Source organism: Megalops cyprinoides, chromosome 17, assembly GCF_013368585.1.
Source record: "Megalops cyprinoides isolate fMegCyp1 chromosome 17, fMegCyp1.pri, whole genome shotgun sequence".
Classification (NCBI taxonomy): domain Eukaryota; kingdom Metazoa; phylum Chordata; class Actinopteri; order Elopiformes; family Megalopidae; genus Megalops; species Megalops cyprinoides.
This window is the reverse complement of record NC_050599.1, coordinates 14484813-14495302: the sequence shown is the minus strand read 5'-3', so window position 1 is coordinate 14495302 and position 10490 is coordinate 14484813. Positions and strand designations below refer to the sequence as shown.

Sequence of the window (10490 nt, the reverse complement as noted above, 5' to 3'; positions counted from 1 at the left end):
TGGCAAACATTATCACATCAGTGGGAAAGTGCTCAATGGTTTTATTTGTGTCTCCTTTGTGTGTGGGCTTCTAATGAAAGCCTATAAAAATCAGAAATCTTTCCCTAAAATCATGGGAACGTGGACTTGTCACATCACTTGAAGGGGGGGGGACTACAAAATACTTAACAGTGTGAATCCAATCTCTAAGAGTATACTGTACATGAGAATATGTACAATATCTACACACACATATGCCCACATATGGACACTCACACATATACTCACACACAAACACGCACCCACACACACACACACACACACACACACACACACACACACACAAACACAAACACACACCAGATATTACGTTCATATGGTGGCTTGTGTTTGCTTTTCTTTTTTGCGAGGGACCAGCGGTAGCTTTCTGTGAAATTCCTGTAGTGCGAGTGTCCAGGCCAAGGGCACCTCCTAGTGGGAGTCTGGTGGCACCATGTGGGTGAGAATGTCTATGAGGTGGTCCAAGCCCCAGAGGTAGCCATCCTCCCTATTCCCCTCTTCCCAAGTGGCTCGATGGCTCAGGACCTGGCCCTCTGGTAAGGGCGTGGTCTTCCCAAAGTCAATCATCCACACTTTGGCCTGTTCCCGCTTGTCGTGGACGAAGAGAAGAGAGCTGCCAATCACCTATGCATGCAGGAGAGAGTGGCACAAAGATCAGTCACAGGGAAAGATAGACACAAAGACTCCTGAAAACAACCTGAAAACAGCCTGGAACTAAGGCTCAACAGTAAGATAACATTCTTTCAATGCTGTTTCTGTTCCTATAGTGTTTCTACAACTTTTGAATAAATGTAACAATTGCAGTTACGTAACAAGAACTTATTTATACATATTTATACATGATCTATTTGTAGCATAATGCTACCCTGTTTTATACTGTCTGATGACTGTCTGGACTATCTGTGGTGATTTAATGTATGTTATCATAGCTAGCTAAATAAATGACCAACTATATAAACACACATTCCTTAAGCAAAGAATTTGTCTTGTTATTCTTATGAAGGTCAACTATCAGATGTTACTTGTATGTGCTGACAGTTTTTATACACATGAATATCTTTTCTACCCTTGTATATTGTGTGCTAAAGACACATGTTCAAGCAGCACTCAGGCACTGAAGAATCCAGTGTTTTTTACAGTATTGTCATTTGGTATTGTAGTTGGGTCTTGGGGTCATTTGGGGCTCACGGAAAAACTCATTGATGATGAAAGTTCAAACTTGCTGCATCAGTTATTCTTTGAAGCTGAATAAAATTCAGAGACACATGTGCCTGCATTTTAAATGAAAAAATAGAATTTTTCCAATTTGCCTATTTGACATTTCAAGGCCATAAGCCTGTCCTTTTACACACTAGGGGTTCTTATATCATTAATTGTGCCTTATGCAAAGAAACTGCAAACAAAGACCATACGAGTTTTGGTATTGTCTCCATCTGAAAAAATATATAAACATTTTGGCACATGACACAGTGAGATAAAGCCTGAGAATCCAGATTGTCTGGGTCTCCTAATAGGGGCCTGCCTTCAGTTTGATCAAATGCTGTGTTTTCCCAATGCTCATGACCTTCATTTTACAAAAGATTATTTTGAATCAGTGCTCACGGCCTCACATTTGTTCTGTCGTGTTTGTGGAAGAATGACTGTGAATATGCTCTAGCTGTGTGACTTTCTAAGCATTGTCTACATACAGGAGTTAAACCTACAGTACTGTACGTCACATTGTGTCCCTGATGTTCTTATAGTAAACAATGAAATTTGCAATGGCTCAAAGCACCCCAATAGGTCAAGGCCAGCTCTGATTTGCTTTCTCTCATGGCCACGAACAAGGATTGGCTTGACAAACTGGCCCCCATTGATTTTTTCAACGCAGAGAGAACCTTATACAGAGTTAATCTGTTTCTTATAGGGACACGAGAACTGCCTTTAAATGTACCGTTTGAGTGACAATGGGATCACTCATAGAACATCTTAAGCCTTTGCTGAGACTGGACGAAAGGACTGTGTGACCGACGTTCCAAACAGCTGGAAGCCTCAGGTCAGGACAAGAACTGCTTCTTTTCCCAAAGGCTCTTTTGCACAACCTCTTTTTTAACCCCCTTAGTGGAATAGCATGTTCTACTCTCCTCTAAATTTTTCCCAGCCTCTGCCATCAAACGCTGCACTCACATGCTCTGCAGCTTGTGGAATTTGATTAAGTCAAGTGTTTACTGTGCCCACCTGTTCCCAGGCAGTGGCTGGAATAATATAATGTTATAACAAACATCAAAAAAAGTGTGCTTTAAGTAGGGCATGTTGTTTGTTTTCGGTGCTGCTATTGCTGTTTAGAACTGTGGCTGCATGAATTTGCAGATGCGGGTGTCAATGCACCTTTTCAGCAGTAAATGTTACCACTTAAAATAGCCCGCATCTGGTGAGGGAGGAAAATGAAGAGAATTACCTCATGCGTCTTGAAAAAGGGCGATATTTCCAGAGTATCCCTGATGTCCTTTAGTCTGTTCAGATAACTTTTCTGCATCAAGAACAACAAACGGAAGAGGTATTATTTATTGTTACACCAGGAAATCTGGGAGCACCTACGAAGCCTAAAATTTCACCGGCAGCCAATGTTTATTATTATACAATGTACATTGTTAACAAGAAATGACATGACGTATATGTCCAGGGGTCAGGGCAAAGGTCTCTCTATTCATATCTTTATTTGTTGTTAAAAAGTAGAGACAAATAGAGAAACAAGGAGGGGAATATCCAGCTAGGCCCTGATATTTTCATATGACAGTCATGACAACATGCAAGTGGAGGTCTACTTTAACCACTACTTAAACATCGGCCATTTTTAAATAATTCACTTGCTATCCATGTAAAAAGATTCTTAGAACAGATAACACAGTGTAAATTCAATTGCAGAGTGTGTGTGTACTTGTGTACAACTGCATATGGCCACAAGAAAGCATTCTGCCAAAATGTGTATGATTTCAAGAAGCAAGACTCACTGCTTTGTCCCTGACCTTTATCTCTTAGGACATCGCCTAATGGCCAGGTCTTTGTGATGGTAAGAAACAGTTAGAAGAGTACTGTCATTATCCAAATCAGATGATTTACTTCATAATTCTACCATAAAAAGATGTGATGCTCTCACTTGTGAAAACAGCGGTTTAACATTAGTCTATCTGAAGAGGTTGGGGTAAGCAAAGAGTTCTGCACTACCCTTTAAAATGAATCTACTCAACACAATCTGCCTTTTATTATTCAAATTATGAAGGTACTGTATTGTGTTCTCACACAGATGAAGCACCTAAACTCCTCACTCAGTGCAAACCCCTTTTAAAGCATTAGCTTACAGGCCATCTATTTTGAGCAACCTGCTGACATGAATGTGAAAATATTCTATTAATGTAACTACCTTCACAAAATATCCAGAATTTAATTTGCTGCCCCTTCCCCTACACCTTAGAAGATACACATACTCAACAGGAGGGAACCAGCTTTACAACAGAGGAATCTCCTATTTACACATAACAACCTAAAACACTAAGGATAATAATGCAATTGCAGAGGTGCATGTTGACTGTTCACATGCTGCACATTCAGTGACCTACTAGCAATCTCCCATGTGAGCGTGTAGTTTCACTGTGAGTTTTTACGAGCTCCTAGAGGGACGGAGAGCGCAGGGCAGCTCGAGCCAGGGTCTGGCTTACTCTATTATTAGAGTGGGAAGTCCTTGGGAGCTCCCCCCTGGTTTTTGGCAGCGGCTCAGAGGAGACGTGCGTCACAGGCAGGGGCTCGCGCACTCACCAGGATGTTCTCGTTTCCCTTGACAAAGTCGCGGAAGGCCTCGGTCACTTGCTCCTTGCTCTTGGTTTTCTTAAAGTCTCTGTTCACAGTCCCGTCTTCCTTCTGCGCAGAGGAGGACAGGGCAGGCAGACAAGTGTTACCACACAGCAGAGTTTAACCGCTTTGTGTGCAAACTGTACGAGTTTGTGTGCTTCTTTGTCATTCAAAGTAACAACAACACAGTGAAAAAGTAAACTAATGGTTAACTCACATACACAAACCACAGTTTGGACTGACAGACTCTCTTAGATCTCGAGAGCGACGAATTCAGAGAAATCGCAGCTTATTTTAGTGAAAGAACACCATCACAACCAACCCACCCGCGCCTCTACTGACCACTGTGAAAAATTCAGGAAGTGAGCAAATGTTCCATGACCACTTTATCAGACTGTGCACGGAAAAAAAAAGACTCTCCCCAATCAGTGGGCCTCTAAAGTTATTATAAAGAACCATACTGTGCTCTACAAGCTCATAATTTACAGACAAAAACACTGCCCACAGACACAACAGCTGCATGGTCTCTAAGCCCATAGAGGCGCTGCAATCTGAGTGATCACCGAGGGCAACTCTAGTGCCATGACAACAGGCCGCAGGAACACCGCCTTCTATGGGCATGCCGGGCTTCATAGAAACGGAAAAACCAACCGCTCCGCACCGCTCCAATCACTCCTATATTCCCCAGGACATCTGTAGCCATCCAAGACAGGGTTCATTAATGAAGACATATTTTGGAGTGTAACAGACCAAATATGGCTCATGTAATCTTTGCTCTTTGGTTTAGGGGACAAAAATAGAGCACTGTAATTTGATTGAAGTGAGGATGTTTCCAAGTGCCTTTTGTGAAGTTTCCAATTGCATTATATAATCACCTGATTGCACAATGAGGGCTTCTCCATAAACCCTCAATCAATAAAATGCCCGCCCTGGGTAAACTGATAACATGTTCGCGGGACTTACAGGGTGTCAGAAACTGATGTTGCCTTCAATGGAAGTGCCATGAGCAGGCTCCTCTTATGACAAAAACATTCAAGAACACGCACACATTGAAGAGGGGGAGAACCCCTTCCCCATCACTCCTGACAACCAGACTGAGGTGCAATTAAGGCCGACCGTTGAGAGTGCTGCCGCTCATGCATATTGATAATTTCCCCACATTTAAACAAAACTTAATTCACAATTTCCTGTTACAATATTTCTTATTATTTTCCTCAGTAAAGTTGCAGGAACCTTTCAGGGAACAAAATGAAAAGGCGGCCGGGGTTTAATGAATGCAAACACTTGCATTACATTCATGTCATTTTAGCAGATGCTCTTATCTAGAGCGACTTAAATAGGTTACAGTTTGTATATGATATCCATTTGTACAGCTGGATATTTACTGAAGAAGTTTTAAGTTAAGTACCTTGCCCACAGGTACAGCAGCGGTGCCCCATCATGAAAAATCACAATAATACATTTCCAGCTTCAGTCTGAGTGAAAGCCATTGTCATCATGTGTGAAATGTAATGCTGCATAGGAGGATTATTAATGTGTTACACATCACAGGTCTCTCTAGGCTGGAGTGAAGCGTGAACCTCTATTCTCAGCCTGTGTACAGGGGTTTCCACGGTGGTGTTTTGGGACTCTGTGTTTTACTGTGTGTGTCGGGACTCTCCCATCAGCGTGTGCGTGATGGATTTACTGTGTTTGGGGACTCTGGTCTCTCTTCTCAGGCTGTGCATGCTGGTCCAGCACCCTACCCCGCCTTGTGAGAGGGCCCGTCAACGGTGGGGGACAGCTGCACTGACCTTGATGCCCTCGATGCGGAAGCCCAGCGTGGAGGTGGAGCTGATGGTCTCCCTCCACTGCATGTAGCGGGGCTTTGTAACAGCCTGCTGGGCATGCTCTTCCTCGGTGGGCGCATCTGGGTCCACCTCAATCATCTTTTGGTACATGTCCTTCCTCAGGCTTGGCTTCTTCCTCGCCTTCGTCAGCTCCTCCTCCAGGTACGTCCTGTGAGGTATTCATACAGTTGGACTTATCATCACATTACAATCAATAAATATCCACCTCTCAACTGTGTCCTTTCAGCAAAATGTTCCAGAAAAACACCAAGCAGGTAGTGGAAGTGCCCAAATAAGAAAAGCAACGTGTTCACTTTCTTGCTGCAACAGGGACCCACTTTCATCAATCCTAATGTCCCAGAATGCAATGTGCTGCCTTGTCGCTGCCTACCCTGTGAGTGATTACACTCAAAAACAGAAACCACCAGAAGTTGTTTGTACCACACTGTTTTGTTTGGACAGGCCAGTTTGGAGTTTCCTAATATCCTGGCCATCTGGCTATCTCTATATTTGTACAACAGTGCAGCGATGTTCCAGAGAAGCCTTAAGTGGGCAAACAAACCTGGGCCAAAAACCAGGAAAACAACGGAGAGAGAGATGAGCACTTGACCCCAGGTTTCAAGGTCTCCCTGCAACAGTACAGCATGTAATCTTTAACGCAGTGGAAGGATTCTGCAGCTAATTAGCCAGTCCTACAGGACATGTTTGTTACAGCACTACAACTGTACCTGCAGTGGCTCAGATGGCCAGGGTAAAACACTTGAGCATTTTAAAACAAATAGTGGCTCATATCTGGCACAGCTCCAATGTAAACGCCAAGTGAGATTATGGCAGGGCTACCACATCGGCCTGTTAAACGCGTTATAATAATTAACCAGGACGATAGACAGCCGTTTCCCAACATTTTCCACATGACCTGTGATTGTCAGACGGAAGTGTGTGTCAGAGATCCCAGGTGGGCTGTGCTGGCTGTGCATCTCAGCGTTTGAGAGAAGCAGTTTGGGTTGGACACACGGGGGGCGAGAGATGCCGCCTCTGACCTGACTCCCATCTTGCAGTCCATGACGCAGGGCAGGTCGAACTCGGCCAGCAGGTCGTCCATCTGGTTGTACTTCTCGCCGTCCTTCTCCACGTCACCATGGTAGGCCGGCACGTAGGGCCGCAGCACGTCCTTCATCAGCCAGTCCAGGCAGCGCTGCTCACACTCGCAGTGCTTCTTCAGGATGCGGCCGTTCGCCCCCGCCTTGAAGCTGCCTGCGTCCACAGGAAGAGAGACAACCCCTCAGGACACCGCTGTCAAAACAGCTCCATGTTCCACTACTCACCTCACTGTATATTGCAAGGAGTCAGTTCTACACTAAATTACATTATTGGCATTTAGCAGATGCTCTTATCCAGTAGGCAACTCACAAATGCTGCACATTTTTTACATGTTACCCATTTATACAGCTGGATATTCACTGAAGCAATTCTGGGTAAAGTATCTTGCCAAAGGGTACAACAGCAGTGCCTCAGCGGGGAATCAAAATGGTCCTGCACCTTAGCACTTTGCTACACTGCCAGACTTAGTTCTACTACAGAGGGGACCATGTTCTTTTACACACCGATACCTTAAATCTGAAACATTGCCCCACAGCACCTGACACATCTGTGTGCTCGAGGTTTATTTGCACAGCCAGCCATGGGAACATCAGCATTGAGCAGAAGTTCAACTATGTGGTTCAACTATGTAGTGACTTCGCTTTGTATTCGAATACACATCACTTGGGTCAGGGACTTGAGAACTCTGAGGGCCTACCTGCATGACCCGCTAGCTGAATCCAGGGGTACTTCTTCTTGAAGGACATCACAAAGGGAGACCAGTGCACCATATTCTTTATCTTCTTCCATGATTTATGCTGCAGGAGGATAAATAGTAACAGCGATGAGAACATGCTGATACAATCATGTTTGTTGATTACAATGCTGTTTGTTCAAGAAACATATACTGAAGAATGTGTCAGCATATATACCAAAGAATGTTTCAACACACAGGTAAAAAAGCAAAAAAACTAAGCAAACCAAAAAAACAAACCAAACAGTTATGAATATTTAGAATGAAACTGATTGCTTATATTCACACTAGATCTTACACTGACCTTAACATCACATTGACTTTAGCACTTTGCCTCATAGTGATAGGCCTGCTATGCTATTAACAGCATGAAAAAATAAAGTACAAGTACATATTTGTTTGTCATAATTGTGTTTTCAATCATTAATCCTTTAAATTAAGATAAAATATTTTACTTAATTTACAAATTTAGCTTGTCCAAAGTGGTACAGTACGTCAAAACCCAAAATATTCACAGTGAAGAGAACAGTAAATACATTATTGCTTATAACTGATGCAGTCATTACAGTCCTTATGCAGTCAAACAAGACTGTAGCTGGAAAAGTTTGTGGTGCCATTTGCAAGCCTTAAAACACCATTTAAACAGCACAAACAAGTATGTGCTTCTGCATCGCCGCACTGACACTATGCTGTTTGCTGCTACGTTCTTCAGTACCCTGGCAGCATCTCCACTGCAACCTTATTTGCATAGCGCTAGAGTGTTCCCCGACTGCCTGGCCACAATGAAACTCGAGTACACACCATACGGAAGGAAAGGAGTGCCTTAGCATACATCTGGCTACAGCTGCTACCCCCTTCAATGCCCTCGGTGAAGCATAAAGCAATGCTTCACTTCTTTATTTATTCTTGGTCCACTATGAAATGCACTGCTGCTATTTGTTAATGTCCTTGACTTTCCTGTGCCGCATATCCATGTGTGTTTTATAGTACAAATTCATATGACCAATGATAAAGGATTTGGGTGAAGCAGAAATTCATTTCAGATATGAATCTTAAACTTAGCAATATCACGTTCTAGGGGATGACAATGAAGATTTTCATATTTCATTTGTTGAGCAATGCCGCTAGTAACAATAACCAATGTTGTTTGTGTATCACATTATCTCAAAAGTTTAATTGCTGATATACCTGTTCAAACATGTCTGTGTACTTAACTCATTTTTAAACGATAGAGTACAACTCAGTCTCACACCTATAAAGTTTTTATGTGTGTATTTCTTGCAGCGTCCTGGAAAAAGGTCCTGTTATCCCCACCCCTTTATCTCTCGCAGATGTAACATCAAGCCTAATCAGTACTTAACTTGTTCCTGTTTTGAGGTAAGTGGTTACAGACAGCACTCACACATTCCAAGCAGCCAGCGATGCAGAAATGCCTCCAGATGGCTGGGTTTGGATGTGAGTCGGGTTAGCACATGCCTCTGCCAACAGAGGTGGGAGCACTGTAAGCTGAAAGGTTAGACTCCTCTGGGCTTTCGGGCATGCTCCTCAACACAAAGTAAACCGTTGGTCAGACTTAGGATGTAGAGGTGGAACCAAGAGAAATGCTATTCAGCTAATAAGCTCTTGTGCCTCTGTTACACTGAAGGTGTTTCTTCAGCAAATTCATCTGACAATCTCATCCTCGTTTCTCTTTTTAATTGCCAATTGCTAATTGCCTTCATATCTCCATGGGTGCTCATGGTTACTGAATTACGTTTTTTTCTGGTGCAGCATTTCAAAAGTAGTGTTTTGCTATTATTCCAATTTATTTTCACAAAAGCAGGTTTCTGATGAATGATCCCGCCTAATGACAAATACAAAACATTATCACCTCTGTCCTCTGCTCATTCTCAACTGCCTGCAGAACAGCAAATATTTTCACACTGCACTTCTGATAGGATGGAGGTATTGCCAATGCAGGCATGAGTATTTAAGCAAATAGCCCAGAGGAAAAATCTGTAGTAACACAATAACAGCAAAACCATAACTTGAAGCCGTATTTCTGGTTTCTTTGGATTTGAGGTTAGCCCTTGCAGAAGTATGCAGGTGGTTTCTTTGTAAAGATTTGTTGGGATAACGATCACATTTTCTGTGAGTGCAAAAGTGCACTCAACAAATCTGAAAACAGGTCTTGTTTTTTTCTGTTCCAGTTGAGTTGCTCCTTTTCAGGGCAGCAGAGGTGTTATTCTGCTTGACTTAATGTGTAGACGCTCCTTAATTTTCCATGCTGGCACAGACAGCACATTCTTCATTCCTAGTCTCTGCGATTGAAGAGGGGTTTCCCTTAGCTACCTCACCGCTCTCTAAACAGGGGAAACCTTTCTCAGAGTGGCACATAGCCTGCAAACCGCTCCCAATCCACAGCCCACTAGACCACAAGACTCCTAGCACTTACTCTTTATCTGTATACTTATCTGTAGCTTTTCTAAACAAACACAATTATATTTCAATGTTATAGTTTTTAGAAGGAGACCTTAAAGGATCATTTTTTTTTTTTTTCTCATGTACTGATTAGAATACGGGAATCTGTAAATATTTGTCAAACTTTATTGTTTTAGCTTAAAAAATGCTCCCTCAGAAAAACTGACAATCCAAAGAAAGTATTATTTCCTTAAACAGAGACTGCTGTTAATCTGAGAACCTGTGAAAAATGGACGAGCTACATAGCTATCTTTAGACACCTGAATGTGCATGCCAAATGAAAACTCTCTTTTTTAAGAGGCGTTGTAGACATAGTTAAAACTAGAGCTCAGAGGCACATAAAAGGTATTAATAACTATCTCTGTCTGAGCTTTCTTTTTCCAGCGCCGTGCTCCTTTGTTCTGCTCCAGCAGAGGGGAGAGCCACGGCACTGCTTGCAGAGGTGGATGCTGGGACCTAGCAGCGAAGGAGGCTTCCACACTGAGACGCTTCTCTGCTTGGAC

The 10490-nt window shown here is 42.9% G+C and overlaps 1 protein-coding gene across 1 annotated transcript in view; it reads right to left on the bottom strand.

The window, feature by feature from the left end:
- Positions 1-276: 276 nt before the first annotated feature.
- Positions 277-10490, bottom strand: part of itpkb (inositol-trisphosphate 3-kinase B) — a 31774-nt gene continuing 21560 nt past the window's right edge. Inside the window, exons 3-8 of the mRNA XM_036550472.1 lie at positions 7492-7591; positions 6734-6947; positions 5658-5862; positions 3832-3933; positions 2477-2548; positions 277-663 (exon numbers count right to left, since the gene is read on the bottom strand). Coding sequence (XP_036406365.1) covers positions 451-663; positions 2477-2548; positions 3832-3933; positions 5658-5862; positions 6734-6947; positions 7492-7591 — 906 coding nt within the window. The 3' untranslated portion in view covers positions 277-450. The remainder of the gene's footprint in view (positions 664-2476; positions 2549-3831; positions 3934-5657; positions 5863-6733; positions 6948-7491; positions 7592-10490) is intronic.